The sequence below is a fragment of the Harpia harpyja genome, chromosome 14 (genome assembly GCF_026419915.1).
Source record: "Harpia harpyja isolate bHarHar1 chromosome 14, bHarHar1 primary haplotype, whole genome shotgun sequence".
NCBI lineage: Eukaryota > Metazoa > Chordata > Aves > Accipitriformes > Accipitridae > Harpia > Harpia harpyja.
In genome coordinates, this window is record NC_068953.1 from 9,858,227 (window position 1) to 9,878,863 (window position 20,637).

Genomic DNA, 20,637 nt, shown 5'->3' on the forward strand with positions numbered 1-20,637 from the left:
TTTTCCTGCCATGTGACACTAGTTTGGGGTGCAGAGGCCTCCTCTGACCATATTTACACCCTCCCACCGATACATCACAACATTAGGTTGGAGATGGTGACAGCGCACGGCCGTGAAGCTCCAGGTGCAGAGCAGCAAGCGTCCCAGCAGCAGGAGAGCGTCACAGTGTGCCAGACCCCTGTCACCCTTGTCTGTGCCATAACGTGAATACCTGTCCCTGTGCTTATCACTAGTGTTTGATGAGGGCCAGGCAGGCAGTGTCACAGCTCCCAGGGCGTTCAAGCACACGCGTAACCAGATGCCTGTGACTAATCGCCACTCCACATGTGCTGATGCCTTGATAGAGCGAAGTGCTGAAGTCACTGCTCCAGGAAGGCATCCCGAGGGTGGCTTTCTCCTCCCACCCACACAGAGGGAAAAGCTGAAGACGACTGTTTTGGTAAGTACATCTGGGAGCTGAGACAGGATATGAGGGCTGAGAAAATGAATTAAAATAGCAAATCAAGCCCGGAGGGAGCAACTGTGAGTGACAGAGAAACCAAGGGGCCAGGAGCAGATGAAAGCCCTGAACCAAGCGTGGCCAAAGCAGGGTGTTGAGGAGGTGAGTGGGGTTCTTGGCGGGGACAGGCTGATTGCAGCAAGGAGCAGAGACAACTGTCAGCATCCCGGAGAAAATGAGGAGGCAATGCCAAGGGGTGGTCATACATCTCAGAGAAGGAAACATGAAGGAAGACTTCAATTGCAGCAAAGCACCTGCTAAGAAAGATGAACATCCGTGATGTACAAAGGACCCCGATTCTGGAGACAGATGTTTCCACAGAGGTTTGAACTGTGGAGCAGCACAGGTCCCTCGGAGGGGCTAGCACAGCCAGCAAAAGGGGCCATCAAAAGGAAAAGCCCAGAAATGGGCTGTCTTAGCTTCCTTTTGAGTATTTTAGATGAGAACAGTGAAGTTTTCTACTCACAGGGTGTAATTTGGGTCAGGCCAACACAGGTAAGCACCAGAGACGTGTCTCTGTCCCTGGGCACTCCCAACCCATGTCACGCACATGCAAGCAGAGCGCACGGGCTCAGGTACTCACAAGCACCGAGACTTCTGCTACTGCTTTCCCGAGGCTGGAAAACACCTTTTTCGAGAAAGAAACCCTCCCACCTGTTTCCTTCTGAATCAGAAACAGCTTCAGCAACATTAAGTTGCAATTAGGAGTGTAAATTTAGTCACAAGCACATATAATCCATAAATCTCCACATCCAATAAAAAATAATAGCTAAGGAGAGTACGAAAGAGCTGCTAATGACTAAAGCTATATTTCAACCTCAGGCCATTCCTGCTTTCTGTTGCCCTGTGTTAGATCCCTTGAATCGAGATGGGGCCTTCTAATTATTGTCTCTGGATCCATTATTCAGTAAGTAATTAATCTTTTCTTTTATATTGCTCTCTCTTTTCATAGTTTGGGGGGTGGTAAATATACATACACACACACTCTGCTCTCTTTTTTTATATATACTGCTCTCTCTCAACAGCATAGAGAGCTCTGCATTCATTAGCAGCCAGCTTTGCCTTTCAAACCATGGCCAGTGGACAGGAGGCAGGAGATGTGATTTCTGAGAGTTACCTCTTGCATTCTCTCAATTTTAAAAATTTTTTTTTATTGGATGAGGAAATTTCAAAGAGAAATTCACGCAACTTACTTGGACTTGTCTGGTCACTGAGTCTCCGAAGTCTCCCACTGGAGGTCCGGCTGATTCCTAAAGCAAGAAGAAGGTTTGAAAGGATCAAGGGAGTTCATATGAACACGGTACGTGGAGCAATCTTCTCACTATGACTCTACATCTGGTGAGGCATGTTTTCTGTTGGGAATCTGCTATGCACAATCACCTCTGCGATCAAAGGAATGTTATATGTTATTTTAAACAGAAAACCACCTGAGAAGAGACCTCCACCTTTCCCTGAAGATGTCAAACATTATTATTCAAACATATCAAACCCATGAATGTATTTAGGGTTTCCAGAAACACCAGAGAGAACTTTTGAAATCATTAAGTGGGACACGCATGTTCACCTCTCGCTCCAGGATATTTTATCCTGGAGACAAGTGCAGCACTTCCAGAGACAGGTTTCCTTGCTGAGAGAGGAAAGCACAGGAATTTAGGGACCAGCACATGCCCTGCATTGGCAGAGAGCTCAAAGAGGCTCCTGCAAAGCGACCACTTCCCAGAGGTGCTTGGCCTCTCCAGCCAGCTCAGCTGGAAGGACAGCAGCGGCTCCTGCATTCAGCATTACAGGAAAGAAAGAAAGCAAGAGGTGACTACTTTCTGGCTAGATTGCACCCACCATCCTGGGAACACATTGTGTACGAGAATCCTGTCACGTGGTTAGACCAGCTGAAACACGGGATGCATTGCATGTTCCAAGCAGATGCTAAACCAGAACACAGCAATCCAGATGTTGGGCTAATTCTGCTCCATCTTTTTTAAAGAAAAAGTATTAATCTTACTCATTGGGGTAGCACATGGTTAATTCATATGCAGTGCTGGAGAAAGATATGTAGACATCTTAACCTACCCTACATCATACATTACTTTGAAAGACAAAACCCAGACACACCTGTCTCCTCCATTCCCATACCCATTTCAGAAAGTAACCAGTAACTCCCAGGAGCCTGCCTTCCTCCCAGACTCCAGGCAAGCCATCGGGACCTGCTGGCTATGGCAACATTTCTAATTCATCAGCAACTCATTTAATTTCTCTGCTGTCCCATCTGCCTGTTTGTGAAGTGGTGATTGCCACAACACTCATTTCCCAGAGATGCTGAAAAACTCAGCAAGAATCAGAATTGACCTTAACAAAGCCTTTGGTTAAAACCTAGCCATATGCAGAAACCATACATTGATTAGTGCCTCGGTTTCTCTTTTCTTAGCACAATAAAAGCAGGCACACTAAATACAGTGAACTACCTCAGGGGGGGATGCTATACTCTGAAACTACCCCAAATGCCATGATGTCCTGATATGGGTATTCCGAGAAGGTCTGGCAGCTCCTCAGTTTCTGGTGGGTCCTGCCAGAGGAACAGCAGCTCCAGGATGGTGTCCATCATCTCAGACACCAAATGCTGGAGCTGTCAAGCTCCAGAATGGAGCCATGGAGGCTCCTCAGCTCAATACAAACCCCACCTGAGCACAACAGTATTTTGAAACAGGATTTCTACCCTGCAAACGGATAAGAAACTCCCAAATTTTGGGGGTGATGTTGTTGTTCAATTGTATTATTTTAACTATCTTCTCACCATCTACCAGATCTGTTGGACAATAAGCAAAGGGATTAAAACAGCAACAATTTAAGCTGCAGAACACCCCTAAACTGTGATTTGTAACATAGCCACAACCTTACAAACCTTGTCAGCTGGAAGAGTGCATCATACAAAAAAAAAAAAAAAAAAAAAAAAAAAAAAAAAAAACGAAAATATATAAAAGGCAGGAAAACTTTCATACCAATGAGCCTGGGATGGAGGGAGGGAAGGGAAAAAAGCTGCCTGGCAAATCGACATGGAAAAAGTGTCTCATGCTCAGAACCCTCTGCCTATATATGTGAATGTGTGTGCATTTTCTGCCTCCTTTTCCTCTTCTAATATAAAAAGCCTCTGTGCCTACAACATTATGTGGCTGAACCACAGGGCCAGTCCCAGGGAAACAGCGGTGCTCCTGACCATGGCGGCACAGGGAGGACCCCCGGCCAGCACCGCCCAGAGCCGTCCCCCCACTCTGCCCCCCAAAGAGCACCGCCAGCCAAAGTGCCAAAAGTAGAGCTGGGACTGTCCACCCGCATGTGTGAACACCCAGTCTGTCTTCTTGACAGCTTTATCTGCATTGCAATGGGGCAGACTGCCGCTACACACATCGCTCAGTGTGCAGTTTCCATTACTGACAGTGAGAGAAGGGCTGAGGTTTCTAGGAGTTTGTGCATGATAACCAGGCATTATAAATTTTAAACATATTATTTTTTCTATTAAACCCAGTCCCTGATTTTTTTCTTAATTATTTTCTCCCCTCTAAATGTCTACTGCTTCTTTGGACACTAGCAAGAATGAAAAGGCATTATTTCCTCTGGTCAACTGAGTTTTAAATAGCACTTCTTCAGACAAGCTGCAAGAGGACTCGAGTCCTGGCTCAGCTCCTTGCAAGAACGAACACCTCTGCTTTGTCTGCGTGCAGGCAAGGTGCAGTGTTGAAAACTGGCTTTCATAATTGCGCAAAAAACAGAGAAAAATGTCCCTTATGGGTGGCAAGCTGAAGAACGCAGATATGCAGCCATGCTGAGCTAGTTAAATACATCCTTTTATGTTCAAAGACTTCATTCAGTCTGCGGCAAAGCAGGACGGAAGCAGAGCGAGGAGCTTACAAGCTTGGACAGGATCACACATAGGAAATAGGCTTTATTCCCTTTAGCAACGACTCCAGTGGAAAAACACACATAGGACTTGGAGCATCCAATGCAGCACAGCCATCAGAGCATCCATGTGCCCTGGCTGAGCCTGTACCTTTTATGCAACCATCTCTGAGAATTTGCTTATCCGCCCTAACTCACAGGTTTTCTCTGAGGATCTGTAATTACTATTCATACCCTTTTTAAATAGGTAAACCCAAAGGTGGACAAGATGAATTCATTTGCTCTGTATTGGAGACAGCATTAGAAGGAAGCTTTTCTGACAGCTGTTGCTTCAACCTATTAACAACATTAATAATATGTAATAGTGCTGCTAATCCCCTTTCAACAAAAGGGAAAATAAGGAGCAAACAAGAAATTCATACAGGCTAACACCTTAACAGCGAATCTGGAAAGAGGAGGGAGCGCTATGGAGCCCAAGCCAAGCTTGCTATCTGATGTCCCACTGCCCCTCCACCGAGGGAGGATCTAGACACAGTCCTGGAAAGCAGATAAACAGCAGGGAAAGCTGGCAGCCTGGCAAGACAGGAAGAGAAGATCTGTCAAAAAAAAAAAAAAAAAGAGAGAGAGAGAAAGCAACAGCTAAAAATATGCTGCTCTGAACACACTGCCAGGAAGCCGGCAGTGTGGGCAGGACCGGAGAGCATCGGCACGCTGAGCGCATTCTGGGGTTACCTCTATTTATAGCGTGGAAGCAGCAGACTGAGCCCCGGGTTTGGGCTGTGGGGCTGTGAAATGAAAATCAAAGATTTCCACCCCAGACACAGTGTCTATGAGTCTTCCCTCTTAACGCAGTTCAAATGCCCTCAAGCCACGCTATAATTTTATTGTAGTGCACTGGACTAAGAAACATAATGAAATATGCTTTATTTAGCTGAAATTAAGAATGCTTCCCCACGTCCCCAGCAGAATGACTTCAAAATGGAAGAGTCCAACAGTTAAAATCGGCCAATCCAAGTTCACTCAACCCAGCGGATGTGCCGCAGCAGGACAAAGTTATAACATTCGCAGAACTTAACCTCACCTTGGCTCACTGGCTGAGCAGTATTTTTTCACATTTTATAATCAATGACTAATTCCCTCCAGATCCACAGGCTGGGACCATATGGCGCAGCAGAAAGGCAGCAGCACCAGAGGACACTGGGCTTCACTGGGGTCTCCTTTGCAACTACTGAAGCCAAGAATCGCTCCAACTGGGTTGTGTCAGTGCAAGCGAGATCCCAGCCAGGCTCAAGTTTAAATCACTCCCTCCAGACAATATTGGGCCAAATGTTCTACTATTTCATGCTTCTTGCAGCTGCTGATATAACACACCATGGATGCAAAGCATTCCAGTATTGAAACGGGAGCATCTTATGGATACTTGCCCTGACACAGACTATGTCTGACTTTGCTGAATCTGAACCTAGAGCTAACAAGGGAGCTGCCAGAGATGTTCACCTCCAATACAGTCAATGCGTACTTTCTCCAAAACCCATCAGAGTTTTTGCATGATACACCCCAAACTTTTTCTGGATGCGTATAATAGTAACAAGACAGGCCACTTGAGAATTATTTTTTCCTCACAGGAAATGATCCATGCCACTACACTCATACGATGTAAAAATCAAAAGAACAAATGAGCAATTTCCATTATCAATAGAAACCACAGGGTGAAGACAAACAATGGAGGATGTAACCCAGGAACTTGCTCTCTCTACACAGTCCAGTAAAAACAAAAAAACAAACAAACAAAAGAACCCAAACCAAACAAAGGTCATGTCAGAAAGGGACAGGCCAAAACCAGCAGGAGACATCTCATGCTGTGCTGGAGTCAGCAAAGCGGCACCAGCTCATCTGAGCAGCCCTTGCTTCTGTTAAATGTATTTACTAGTGAGTCTGAGATCAGATAATTCAGCTTCCTTCTTCACCCAGCACAAACACGGCAGGGTGTCCAGACAGCACTGGAGATCTCTCCACTCAAGACCAGTTTCCTCCTACAGGCATTTCTGCACTCCCGGCTCCCCAGAGCTCTCTCCTGGGGTGTACAGGTCTGGGCCAAGTCATGGAGCCATCCCGAGACTTCGACAACTTTAGCACTGGGGTGGTGGGAGAACCCTCAGCTGAGCAACACTTCAGAGGTGCCTGCAGCACCTACACAACACCAGCAGTTTTTAAAGTAAAGGCCGACATTTAGACTTGGCTCCCTCCAGGCAGGATCTGCACCAGCCTGTGCACTGCAGAGGCACCCAGCCCCAACTCCTCCAATCCATCCTCCCCTTTGCTATCTCCCCAGGCCATCCTGCTGTCGGCTAGGGAGGATGTAAGATGACAGCAAGGATGTCACTTCGTTTGCCCTGCAGCGGATGCAGAGCTGGCACAGGTACCAGTGCAGACTGCTGGGACAGAGTTTTCCACTCCCTTTTAGGCTGTGTATATCCATCGCAACACTCTTAGACCAGCTGTTCAGGACCATACAGGGTGTGAGATCTATTTTCTTTTATCTAATTCACAGGTACTTTCTAGACAGCAGGAAAGAGAATTGCCTTCACCAGTAATATAGTATCACACCAGCAGCTATACTTCATCCCGCTTCACTTAGACAAGTTCTAAAAGCTCCTTAGATAAAATGGCTGGAGAAGACTTCATCAGTAACGAGGCCTGGAGCTGTTAACGGAAGGAGGATAACCCACACATGGTTTGATCCACAGAACCACCACCTCAGTGGTTTCTCCAATATACCAGAGCAGCTGCTGGAGATTGAGCTGCAAAGTTTTAATGCTGACGCAGGACATCACGTTCAGAGGTAGAGCCCTGCACATGGAGCTGTGGGTGTCACTGGAGACAGCTGGGGACAGAAGGGCTCAGGGGGAGCTGAGGACTGTAAGGAAGAGACATCTGTTTGCAGAGTAGCAAAGGAAGAAGAATCTCTATTGCTTCAACCCCAAGTCCAATGAACCACACAATTACAACTTCACTTCCATTAACTTGAAATCCACTTGCAACATTAACCTCAAAAGGAATATGTTTAAAAAAAAAAAAAAAGAAAATATTCATGTTCATTTCCAGCACTAATCAGAAACATGCGCTGAAGAATAAAAGACACTTTTCCAGATTCTGTGTAATAGAGACTCTTTACAAAGAAGCTGAGCACAGCTAGAAGAAAAACCTTCAACCCATGTGCATGGTTTCATTCTGGATCAAATAACTCTGGCAGCAAACCGAGCTTTCACTGGGATGGAGGGATGCTGATGGAATGGAGGGATGCTGTTCCCATGGGGCACCGATTACAGACTCAGGAGCGGACCACTACCTTCTCCAACACAGCTACCACCATGTGGGTATGCCAACAAGCTGGATGTGTCTAGGTCAAAGGCTAGAGCAGAGACCATGCAGCCTAAAATACCACCAACCGTTTCCCTCGTGGGAGCTGGATATCATCAGGCTGGGACCAGACAACACTGCTAATCAGCACAGCACTATTAATACAAGTGGATCCATGAGTTCACACATAGAAAGAATCCAGCTCGAGGCTGGATTACAGATAACCCTCAAGGAAACCACAGGAAAATTGGCATTAGCAAGATGCATATATTCCTACCACAATGTTATACTTCTGGCAGGTGCCAAATACATTCTAACACTAAAAAAATGCTCCAAAAGCTTGTGCTAATGATAAGAGGCAGTAAGAAATAAGCCTTAATTTTTGCAGCATTAGAAAGGCTTCCCCAAGACCAGCAGTGGCCTGCCCAGAGCTCCTGGGCTAAGTTAGGTAGAAGGGCCAAGCTTGCACATGGTGGTAGAAGATGACAGGGACCCAGCACTTTAACCTTGGCTCAAGTTCAGGCTTTGATTCAAGATTTTAACTCTAATTAAACTGCAGTAATTCTCGGGAAATCAGTTGGTGCATCCATAGAGCTCATGGCCAGAAAATTGCCTTGACTGACCTGCAAAACCTACACACCTTTTTATCCAGTCTTGGTGAATTCAAGCTCATGCTTGAATGAAGTTTTGGCTTTTCAGAGACATACAGTCTCAACGTCAAGATTAAAACATTGGAGCAACCCCAAGTGCTTTGACAAGTTGCTCAGTAGTTAAAATGGCCTTCAAACAGCACAGAGACCATGCCTCTTCCCTGTGTGTTTATTCTGAGGTGAGCAAACTCAATCCTCAGATATTCACTTGACAGAAATAACAAGATCGTTTCACTGCTCTTTGTGATAATCTGTTCTTTACTGCCCACAAATTCCTCACAGCCGATAGTCATTCGGAGATACGCTGGACAATCATGAAAGCACCAAAAAAAAAAAAAAAAAAAATTAGCACAAGCAGTTTTTCATATGAAAAAGCATGTTAGTCATCATCTGTGATCCTTCTGGTTAGAGTGTTTCAGTAATCTGGCCGGGCAGCAGAAGGGATGCCACGTCACCACACTGACACATCAGATGACTTGTACAAATGCGTATTTATAATGCAAGTATCCACACAAATTGGAAGGGACTGGAAAAATGGGTCTTTTGTATGTATTGTCAGTTTTGCTGGTTTATGTGATTCTTTTACTTAGCAGCAGGAGGGAAGGGGAAAGGATTTATAAAGGAACAGAAAACTGTTCTTGTGAAGCTGTACCAATTGGGAACGGACCTGGTAACTACTGTCAAGTCTAAAATCACTTCCAGTTCACTGTTGAAGCTAACCAGATTTCCAGAGAAATCTTGTCCCTCTAAATTTACCGTCTTCACCACACTCCTCATTTGCTCACACTCCTTAGCTTCTGAAATCCACAAGAGAGAAGCAGGACCCAAGAACTACAACAGTGTCCTCATGGCATTTTCACTAAATGAGGGGGTTTTGCAAGAATACGTCCCAGAGCTCGCAAAGCCATCGCCGAGAGCAGCTTGGATCTGGTCCCATTTGTTTGTGCAGAACCTGCAGCATCCCAACAGAGATGGGAAGGAGGAAAGGCATCTGAACTCAAAGCTGCAGCCTTGCTCAAAGGAGGAAATAATCAAGCTCTTACATTAACCAGCTGCCGCAAGATCTTCAGCAAGCTAGAAACGTGTTAGTTAATCCTTAACATTAATAGCACAAGAGTCACCAGGAGCCTGAATGGACAAGAGATAAGGCTTAACATGCAGAGCACTATGCAAACAAAGAACAAACCAAATGATCACTGCTCATCCTTTGCCTTCAAAAAAAGAAAAAAACCAACCCAAACATTTACAGCATCCAGACTCATGAGTGCACCTAATTTTCTCAGGTTTGTCTGGCAATGGCCATGGATTAGTTGGAGAAAATCACTGTCAGATTTGAAGGAGGGGAAAGGAATTTTAAAACTGCAATGTGGTATTTCCATATGGATCAAATACTCCCAAGCCACCCCACAGCTCTCCTCCCCACTCCCCGCAGGCCCATAACACTCTGGCTCTGACCACACAGGAGAACTCCTGGTGCAAAATTCCCAGCCCAGCATCTGGCTTTCTGCTGCACTCTGACACTGTACACAGCTTTAGCGCACTAAGCAGCAATGTGTTACTTCAGATTAAAAACAAAAAAAAAAAATCAAATCATCCTTACTTAGATTTTAAATCAATTTCTTGCCGCCTTCTTGCAACCTCAGTGCAATCCAAATTTTACTTTTCAGCCACAGCATTTGCTCAGTGACCGCTCGCTGCTTCCCTGCTCTTGTTTCAGACACACAGAACTCCCAAACTTGTGTTTCAGAGGGTCCCCCCACAACAAACATCACTGGATTTATCATTGGAGCCCTGCAAGCCTGGGGCTGCCATCAGGATGTAATACAGACCCCTTCTGTTTGCCAGGCTCTGAAAGGCAAATGTTGATTTTTCCCAGAGAGGGATGGGGGTGTATAAAGGAGAAAAGCCAAGAACAAAGAGGCAGCGGCTCCCTAGCCAAAGGGCTGCAGACGACAAAGGGCAGAGGTTAAGGGTTCTCATGAGCCTGGGTGACCCACCGGGATGACCCACCAGGATGACCCACCAGGCTGCCTGGCAGAGGCATGCCAGCACCTGTAGCTATCAGGACACCCAGAGCAGACCTGGCCACTTCGGACTCCCCAGCCTTAGTGAGCAACTCCTCATTCACAGCTGGAGGAGATAAGGGGCAGCCTTTGGTTTTGAGACCATTTGTCTGACTCTGAAGACACTGCAAAGGGAAAAACTCAGCGAGGGATTTTACTTAGATGCTAACATGCAAGTCCAAGTGTCACTCCAGACTTGTGACAAAGTGCCGTTTTCCTCCACGCAGTAGGAGAGATGCTCCACTGCAGCCATGTAACATCTGGACGAAGGAACCAGTGACAGGTAAAGCAGCAGCCAAGGCACCACGATCACTAAATCCCAGTCCCTCCCTAGCCAGAAACTCAGTCAAATACACAGGGTCAAGATTCGCAAACTGTCTGACCACTTGATTGAGAACAGGTAATCTTGAAAAAGCATTAAGCTCAAGCAGACAATGGTCACTTTTCTCTCTGCATCGAACACCCGCACAAATGTACTCTGGGGTACAAATGCTACCTGGAGCCCTTCCACCCGAGCATCCCTAGTGTAGTAGCAGCCAAAACACGCACACTTTGCAGTCACGTGTTCATGCAACGATGAGTCTGGATCACTTTGGTAGGTCCCCTGCGATACTCTGATATTACGCAGAATTGGCTGAGAGTCAGAAAGCCCAAGATCCAAGCTGTGGTTCAGAAACCAGCTCCCTGGATAACCCTACACAAGAAATTTAAGCTCAGAATCGCAGCTGCTCCCTTGGGACATCAAACATCCACATTCTAACATTTATCTTTAAACCCAACTCCAGTCACATCTTGATTCTCTGCTCATTTGAGGCTAACCTGCCCTAGGAAGATGCTGAGGTAGGCAGCCAGGGAGGACCAGCTCGGCTGCAGGGGGAAAGCCGTCTGCAGACAGAAGAGTCAGGAACCGCTCAGCTGCCACCACGGCTCTACCATGACTTGCTGCACATAACTTTCCTTCTCCACGTATCCTTTTCTCTGCCTGTAAAAGGAGGTGTCAAACACTTCCCCTGCTTATAGGAGCAGGAGGGATATATTATTTAATGTTTTTACATTTTAGCTGTACTGTTAAGAATGATTCAGGCACTATCTATAGATTACTGAGATAATGTCCGCTGTCAGGGAAGAAGGGAAGTTACAATTTGAGACTACAATGAAGCCCTGGACCCATACAATTGAGAGTTTTCTCCTATTAAGTCTGCCCCAGAAGTAGCCAAGGCAATCCAGTTTCATAAGCTAGTAACATTCTTTGAATGTTTTTCCTTGTATCTTACAATTATATTTAATAGAGGCTGCAGCAGGGAAATTGGAATAGAAGAGAACTTCAGCCAATTTTTAGGACTTATTTGAGTGCCTAAAGTTGCAGATCAGCTTATGCTACCGTTTGCAAAAGTGCCTTTACAAACTGTAGTATAGCTCCATCTCTATCTTAAGAGATGCTGCACTTATAGTTCTCTCCTCCAAGTCAGACACCCACAGAAAGACCAACCACAGTCCCAAAGTCAGGTACACGAGCAGCTTAAGACTGTAACTGTGAGGGGTCAGCAGCCAACACTGAGATTAAATTTCCTGTGGGCTCCCCCCCCAATCTCTCTCATGTGAAGCATTTAAAGGCATTTAATGGAGGAGTAGGTCCTCAGAAATACCCGTTGCCCATGCCGATCCCCAGAATATGTCTGTTGTGTCCTGCTGCTGGACATCAGAGAAGTAAGGTACCCAGCACAAAAGCACTAAATTAATTTAAAAACAAGATGTAGAATCAATACATAAGTGCCAATATCTTATTGGCTTATCTTTTTAAATCTTTGTAAGGGACAAAATAATTCTAGACCCAAGACCTACCTTTCTGCCAAGCCATACTCTCCCACAGTCAGCTCTACAGAGGGCCACAGCAGGAAAATTAAGAATAGGTTCATTTAAATAAACCCCAGCTGTAGGAACCACCTCTGCTTGGTACTACTCCGTGATTACACACTCTTCTCCCCAGGTACCAAGCAGTCCCAATGCAACTCGTTCCTCTAATGGGTTTCTGCAGCTGCCAGCAAGGGAAAGGTAAAGCACCTGGCACCACCAAGCAGCTCAGCCCTGGCAAAAGGCAGAGTGAAATCACTCCTGGCACAGGTGAAAACCATTTCAAGTCACGGAGCACTGCCTGCAGCCTCTAAGGAAGCATTTCTCTCTTCAAAGAGGGCTCACACAAGGAGACACAAAGCCTATTCTGTAGGTCTGGCTGAAAGGCAGCATTGTACGTGGAACATGGCACGCTCGGTGTAACGCAGCCGGGCAGCAGAGGTCTGGGCCCCATCCAGAACCCCTCCCTCGAGTCACTCACCCCAATGATACAAAGGTTCAGCCTCCACTATGAAAACCATTGCAACAAAAAGGCAATTGCTGCTATTTCTGTAACAAATATACCCATATGCACAGGACTCAGATCTGCTTTGTACCAGCATGGATTCTCCCTGGAAAGCTCAGCCTGCAACTATTGAGTAACCCAAACCTCCATGCACGGACCCTGGCACCGCCAAGACCTTGTGCTGTGCTAAGCAGCAGCACGAGCGAGTATTCCCAGCACAGTGAAGCTTATGGACTTGCACCTTACGCCATAAGTGATGAACTGCAGTGCGTGCGACCTGCCACAGTGTATGCACAAGTTGCTGCCAGCCAAACCTGAAAGGTTTTTCTTGGTCTGGAGGCTGAGGTCCCTTCTGATGACCTCTACACCACGGTCAGAGTTCATTACACAAGCTGACCCTTCACAAATGGCATCTTTCGCAGTCAGAGGACTCCAACACCTCATGTCCAGAGGGGACCCATGGCACTGCCATGTTCCTCTAGCCCAAACCTGCCCCAACCTTTTGTATCCCCTGTGGGGTCATCGTCCAGGCAGGAACCTCCCTCCCCTGTCCAGAGCTGCAGGATCAACAAGGGGCCAAGGGAGGATGCTCTGGGGGGTGTCAAAATTCCAGCCTTATCTCCAGAGGCTGAGATCATGGGTAGAAAATGTTTCTGTGTTGTCTCAGCAAGCTTCCTGCTGGCACCCCTCTTCCGCTCCACGAAAGCACCTCTTTGTGAGCAGTTTTGGAGCCAGAGAACAATGTTCACTGGTACAGACTAAAGGTATTTACCATTTCTGAGACATCAGATCTGTAATAGTGCCTGTCCTTAGCATGACCCAGTTGTTCCTCAATCAGGTCTCTCCTGAGCAGGTCAGGGGATGCAGCCCCAGCTGCATAGAGGGATGCTGGCACTTCTTTCGAAAACTGCTGGTACACAAAGCAGTCACTCGCTGCACCGCTGCAAGCTGGTGGCCACATGTTTTAGTGTCTCTGAAGGAAGGATGCCCACTACTTAGGATCATAACCAGAGGTCTCCAACGGCTTAGGTTTGATGCCTCACTCGCCCACAGATACCTGGGAGCCTCAGGGCAGTACCAGCCTGAGCGTTCGCATATTAAACATCTGCACAGGAACCCCAGACGCCCTCCATAGTCAACAGAGGAGACAGGCTCTGCAGCCAGTGAGTCAGCCCCATCCCAAGATGGAGGTGGAAGATAGGGTGAATCATCTGACAGCCCCTGGCTGGAGAAAGGCTGCAGGGACCAGCTCTGATTCAGAGATGCTTTTAGATGGCTCATCTCAGGCAAAATTAAATTCTACCTTGTTTTTTTCTGGGCCTCGGTCCTCTGTAATACAGGATATTAGCTCTCTCCTAGCTTTAAGATCAATGTCTGAAAGGCTGAAGACACTTACAAGAATAGGAAGCACTTTGGTTATCTGCACAGTCATTAGACAAGGAGCAGGAGGCAGGATATCTGATTATGTCCCAACATGGCCACACAAACCGAATGAAGCAGCTTGTTTCTCTGCAGCTCAGCTTCCTTGGCAATCAAGTGGCATAAGCATAGGTCTTTCACAGAGAATTTCCCATGGACACTTGGAAAGGCTTTAGGAGCACAGGAGAAAAGGCCATGTTTATCCACAAAGTACTTCCCCTGGAGGAGCCCGAAGCCCCTCTGTAGGGTTTTGCCCTGGTGATACAGGCACAGAGTGAGGCCACTGCCAGGTAGACCCATGCTCCAGGAGAAGGTGAGAAACAGCCATGTCCCTCTCTAGAGGGAATTGTCACCCCTCATGCCTTAAGTTTCCTGTGTGTAAACAAAACATTGACCTCCAGGGCTCTTGGGCATCTGTCACCATCAGTTTATTCCATAAGAAAGTGAAATTAAAAAAAAAAAACGCAGCTGAAACAGTGTTTAATCCTGCAAAGATTATGATTACATGATTTGAAAAGCAGAGGAGGCTGTTAAGCCCCCAAAGCAGAGGTCTCTACTTGGTTTATAGTCTTATTTTGCCCATAATCTATAGGCAACAGGGCTTGGATGCTTCCAGGATGTTCTAAGAGGCTATGTCAAGGCAGTTTTTAATCCAAAGCCTGATTTCCCAGCTGTGTTTTGACCTAAGGATACATCATTCATTAACCATCAGAAATGGGAAATAGAGAGGTTATAAAAGATGAAGATGATCCCAAGTGGGGATGAAATGCTAGTATGTTACAGAATATTAGAATTCGCATTAATCTTGATACACTGGAAACGGGCAACAAACAAACAACAAACCCAAATAGGATGCAATGTGATTCAGCAAGGACCAGTGCAAAGGTCTAATCTACAAACTAGACTCCCTCAAGTCAGTGGTTGCAGGAGGTTCCTAAGAAAGATTCATATCATACATGGGCTGAATTGTCAGATTTTATCATCATCAACTACAGAAATAGCTTCAGGTGACAAGTACTCCAGGCTGGTGCTTACAGGAAGGTGGGATGGAGCTGACTACAAGTTGAGGTGTGGAAGGCAGACTGTCAGGGCCATGTAAATGAGACAGCCAGCAGCATCCAGGCTCAGCCCCAGAAGTTCACCTCGCAGAAGGTAAGAATTAGACCCATTCCCTTTGCAAACCTCTAACACTGTGCACTGGATCCTCAATGTGAAAAGCTACCAGGTGCCAGGCAGAGCAGCCCTGGTTCAAGAGTTTGTTTGCACTTAACCAGCTTGTCTATCTGGGGTTCTACCATGCCCTTGAGTTTTCCTCCTGTGTAAGAAGCCAGGACAGATCAACTACATGAAAAAAGCTAGAAAGCCTGACCACGCATGGCCTGCCTTGCAGCTAGCAGACTGCTCCCATCATATCTGCACAGCTGGCTGCTTCAGCCTGCCCCATCCCTGCAGCCCTATGAGTGCCAAGGGAGCAGCAGAGCTTCATGGAAATGCCCAGACATCCTCCACTCAACAGGGTTAACAAGAGGTCCTCCAGGCTGTGTTAATAAGCCATGATTTTGCCTTGAAACTGTGAGTACCTTGGAATTGGACAAGGTGCTGCACACCACCTGCTCCAGCTCCACGTGACAGCCATGTATTTGCTTAGAGAGAAACACAAACAAACCCACCCCGGCAAGCTTCGTGCTCTCCTAGAAATTCAAACAAGGTCATCTCCAGACGGAAAGCAGGAGAGCGTGGAACAGTCCTGGGTAAAGCAACTGCTCTGGTGCCTACTCAGGCAGCCCCAGCAGCCCACAGTCAGCAGAGAGAAGGTGGCAAGGAGGAAGGAGCAAAGCCACAGCGCATCAGCAGGGTATCCGAGCAGCCTACCCTTCATATGCACTCAGAGTTTATTGCCATACTGAGCACAAGATGAGTATTTTTAACACCATGTCTTCTCCTTTTCTGACCCACTGTTCTCCACCCAGTGACACCTTTTGCAACAAATCATGTAGATTTAAAAATAATATGCAACTTTTGGTCCTGAATGCTCCTGACCTAAGAAACCAGGGTGGTTTTTCCCTCTGGTTATCATTCCTGCTGTCCAGCTGAGAAGAGTTAAAACCCCACACATACTAAGGTGTGCTAAAGAAGGCACCATTCGCACATGTAGGGGCCTGGGGTCTGTCTGAGAAGTTCAAAGAGAGCCCTGTGCCCTCTACCTGTGCTGTGATTATACAAGGGAAGCTCTGAAGACAAGGCTACAAACTGTCTATTGCTCCTGTGCTATTCATGAGAAAGGTGAATTCCTATGCAGATGGCCAACCTCACTGTGAAGTGTTCACAGAGTGGAAATTATCAATAAGAATTTCTTTCTGAAGTCATGAGAACTCATACTACCTCATCAGACTATTTATAACAACATCTATAACAAAGAAATGTAATTGTAAAATAATTCAAGGGTGACTTGTATAGCTCTTACCTTCTCAGAGGCTACCACAGCTCTCTTCCAGCATCCCTCCCAGTATGCCCCAGTACAAATTCTGGCTATTCTAATTCATCCTAGCACATAACTCTCTGAAGAAGCTGTTTCCTGTCTTGACGTTTTCTCTTGCATTCTTACAAGATTTGATGCTTTCTACTCTTCCTCCCCCAGAGCTGACCAGCTTCAACCCAGAAGCACATGGAACCTGGTTCACCTCCTGTCCCCATCTTCCCCACCTTCAGAGCACATTGGGAGAGAGCTGCAGAAATGCTCAAAATATCCCCTGGGGTGTCTGAGAAGGAAACACACTGAGTTCACCAGTGAAGTCGCTTCCTTTGTTGCATCTCTGCTCCCTCCCCGAGTCCAGCAGCACTGCGGGCTGTGCCGTGCACTGGATCTGCATCCTCCTCTCCTGCCCTTCCAGGCCCAGCCCTTGCTCCTGCCTCTCCACATTCCTGTACTGGTCTTCCCCCATCAATCTCCACTGGTGTACACATTCGGTGAGCACAGCTTCTGTTTTCCCCATCTGCTCACCCATGCTCCCGTGTGCACCTGATCTGCAGGAAACACTTCTCACCTCTGCTGTGCCTCTCAGTAGCAGTCTGTCCATCGGATGGAGGGGCTCTGGACACAGAAATATCTCCACAGGGCTAGGAACAAGGACACTGTTTATTTTTACCCAGAACTGAGGTCAGGTTTTGCTCGCCAGAGGTTGTGTGACTATGCCCTGGACCAACCTTCCAGCTCCTTGCTTCCCAGTGTCCAGAGCCACTAACCCTTCTTCTGTGTTACAAACTCTGCCAACAGCAGTCCACAAACTGTCCGCCAAGGAACAGTCTATAAAAGGGTTTAATGCAGATGCCTGCCATAATAAGCACCCAGTACATTGACATGGGAGGCTTTTCTGGCTTATATCCATTCCCAGGGGCTCCCATACTTACATTCACAGCCCAAAGGACATAAAAGGCTCAGTAAGATCTGAATATTAATCCAGACACATATTATGAAACAACTTTTTACTATTCCCTCTCCACCACAGTTCAAGCACAGGGCTCTTACTTTTCCCACGATGATCTTAAAAAACTTAGCAAAGCCAAACATGCACAAAAAAACCCCACAGCCACAGACATCCTCCTCCCCTCTCCCCACCACATACACTGTCCGAAAAGCCTGACATGCGTTTTAAAACATCAAGGCCTGATACTGATTTCCTAGAGAGCGGCTGGTCCGTGAAGGAGCACACGGAGCAGAGAGCTCTGCCACAGAGGCAGGTTTGAAACCTCCACAGATGGATCAAACTCGCAAGGGCTGAGCTCATCCTTCCCAATATTAACTGCAGGAATCAGCTGTCGGATTATTTCACATCACTGTTGGGAGGTTTATCTGACAAAAACCCACTCCGGGAAATAAATCACAGCCTTGCACTGCAGCTGCCAAGCAGGACGGGGGAGACCACCCAAGCCATGACATCCCCCGACAACCCGCAGCACTGACAGCCTTTCCGTGCTCAGATGTGGGACTCGCCAACTGAAGCATCTCACTTGTCAGTACAGCAATTTGGGAAAGCGTTTACAGATGCAGATGTAGTTGAATGACAATTAACGTCGAAGGGCAATTAGCTACAGTAATGTTAGTCCTTCAGGCTGCGTAAGTCTGAACTGTTCAGTAAATACTCAACAGTTCCGAGAGTCATAACCTATCTGCTTAAAAAAAAAAAAAAAAAAAAAAATTAAAAAGAGGCATTTGAAATGCCATGGTAGGATGTGGTGGTTTTGGTACAACTTGGGCACAACTCAAACTCAAATTTCTCAGTATTATGCCCAATTTGATAAAACATACTCTCAAACACATGAAGGCAGGACACCAAAGGGGAAAAAACCCTTCATGCAGCACATAGGGCTGCAAGAGCACATAATAAAGGTCTGAATTTAAGGATTTCCTGGTGTTTCTAGCAATTAACCTTAGATAAAAGCAATACAGCACACGTGACTCCTTTTATCACTAGAACACTGAAAGTCAGCGAGGTCAAAAACCTTCCCCAAAGCAAACCAGAGGACGAGGAGGATTACAGCATTTAGGACTGGACTGGCAACAACATCAACTTTCAGTGCTTCAAATTAAATTCCATGCAGGCAATGAATTATGTTTCATCCTCATTCCTACTGATTTAAAAATAGATATATTGCTTTTAATTAAAAAAAATTAATTGTAAGTCACATCGGATGGAAGATGGAAACTGAACATTAGGAGAGCAAAGCAGTTGTAGAGTGCCGGTGGCTGACACCCTCAGATCACAGACCTGGGCAGGCTGGGAGCTCCCCACCAGCCGAGTCGGTGGGAGACACTAGCTCTTCTGCAGCCCAGAGCTGTACCTTTCCAGCAGGCAAAACAAAGCCTCCTTAACTCACAGCTTTTCATCAACCTTAAACTCACTCGAACAAACTCCTGCCACCTCCCATGGTCTATCATGTGCAAGTCCTTTGTCCTGACTTGTAACGCACCAAGATCTGTTATTCTTCTCAGCAGCTTTTATTTGTACGTGTCCAGGCACTTACAACTCAGCCACTGAGTCATTTAACAACAGCTCTCAGCAGTAATTGCTGAGGGCATCTTGTCCTCGTTTCCTTTGTTTATTCTGTCCATTATATAAAGCTATAGGCAATCCCCATTTCCCTTGATAACATCAAAAACCAAAGCAAACTTGCACCCAGGGGCTGCTCTTGAGGATCAGGAGTCCAACTTGCTCCCCAAGTATGTGCACTCCGAGTTTCTCCGGCATCACTGCCGCAGCCTGCAAAGGGACGTGACTCCAGATGTGCTGAGCATCAGGGACCTTCTGTGTCCCCAGCAGCTGCTTTGGGTTTAGCCCAGCAAGAGCTGCTGGGTGCTGAGCTCTTCCCAAAAGGAGCTGGTTCCTCTGCAGATCATCCCTCGGCAAGCACTCTCTCCCCAGGAAACCAGAGCCTGAGCTCCATTATTCCCTCGGTCCCCAGAATAGTAATACTCCCACACCAGGAAATTATGGACTTTCTTGAGCATTGCCATGACCTTTTTAATTTCCATTATGCCTTTAGCTGTCTCCTACCCCTACACTCCTTCTCTAAACAAATCTCAGAGCTGCACAAAGTGTTTCCTGTAAATAATACTCATCTGGCATGGACAAAGGAAAAAAAAAAAAAAAAAAGGAAAAGAAAAAACCCTTTTGCTGCTAGTTCCAGCTTGTAATGGTCCCTCCAGTTAAAATTCCATCTGCTTGACCTGGGAGCCTCGAAGGCAGCATGGTGTTTGAGGGAAACGGAGGGGACAGTTACATGCTCTGGGCATCAGATTTGAGCCTGCCCTACCTGAAATTAAAAGTTCAGGCCATGGAGGTACCTTATATTGTGCTTCAGACTTCTGCAGTGCAATGATCAATGTTAAAGCTTGAGCAAGAACTTCACAAGGAGCCCTTTTCTGCCCAGCACAGCCAGCTTTTTTCACAAATGTAGCAGCACTGAACAAAAATTTTCCCTTCCCATCCTCCTGGTGCCATCCCACACTGATGCTGGCCTCTGCTCTAGAGACGTCTGAATCCCACAGAGCCCTGTGAGAGGCTAGTTTGTGCACATGACAGTGGAAGTTACCTTACAAGCACAAAGCCAGGATTCCCTTTCGGGCTTCTACAGTGATGGACCAAGCGTCCCATCTCACAGCAGCTGCAAGAAAGGCCTTTGCAAGCCTGCGCTGTCATCTGAGCAATGAGTTACACAGAAGGAAGCAGCTTCCCAGGCAGCCGTGAACCCCCCCTCTTAAACATAAACCCTTTAAAGGGTGCTTTGAGCCACCCTTGTCACTGGTAAGTCATTGCAGGCCAGCGTGGGAGCAGGCTGACTCACCAGTGACTGTGCTGCTTCTCTCCCACTGCACCACTGCTTGCAGCGTGTGATTTCCACAGG

General features: G+C 46.7%; 1 protein-coding gene and 1 long non-coding RNA gene across 3 annotated transcripts in view; one reads left to right on the forward strand and one right to left on the reverse strand.

The window, feature by feature from the left end:
• Window positions 1–20,637, reverse strand: part of SEPTIN9 (septin 9) — a 145,014-nt gene that overhangs the window by 117,103 nt on the left and 7,274 nt on the right. Inside the window, exons 1-2 of one of the 2 annotated variants that reach the window (XM_052807448.1) lie at window positions 12,303–12,412; window positions 1,693–1,749 (exon numbers count right to left, since the gene is read on the reverse strand). In XM_052807448.1, the coding sequence (XP_052663408.1) occupies window positions 1,693–1,749; window positions 12,303–12,318 (73 nt within the window). In that variant the 5' untranslated portion in view covers window positions 12,319–12,412. Of the gene's footprint in view, window positions 1–1,692; window positions 1,750–12,302; window positions 12,413–20,637 lie in introns of those variants that run through there. The other variant, XM_052807447.1, reaches the window with a different exon arrangement.
• Window positions 525–7,460, forward strand: LOC128150811 (uncharacterized). Its single transcript, XR_008238192.1, has 3 exons — window positions 525–601; window positions 1,322–1,406; window positions 6,939–7,460. It is a non-coding gene; the product is annotated as an uncharacterized LOC128150811 (long non-coding RNA).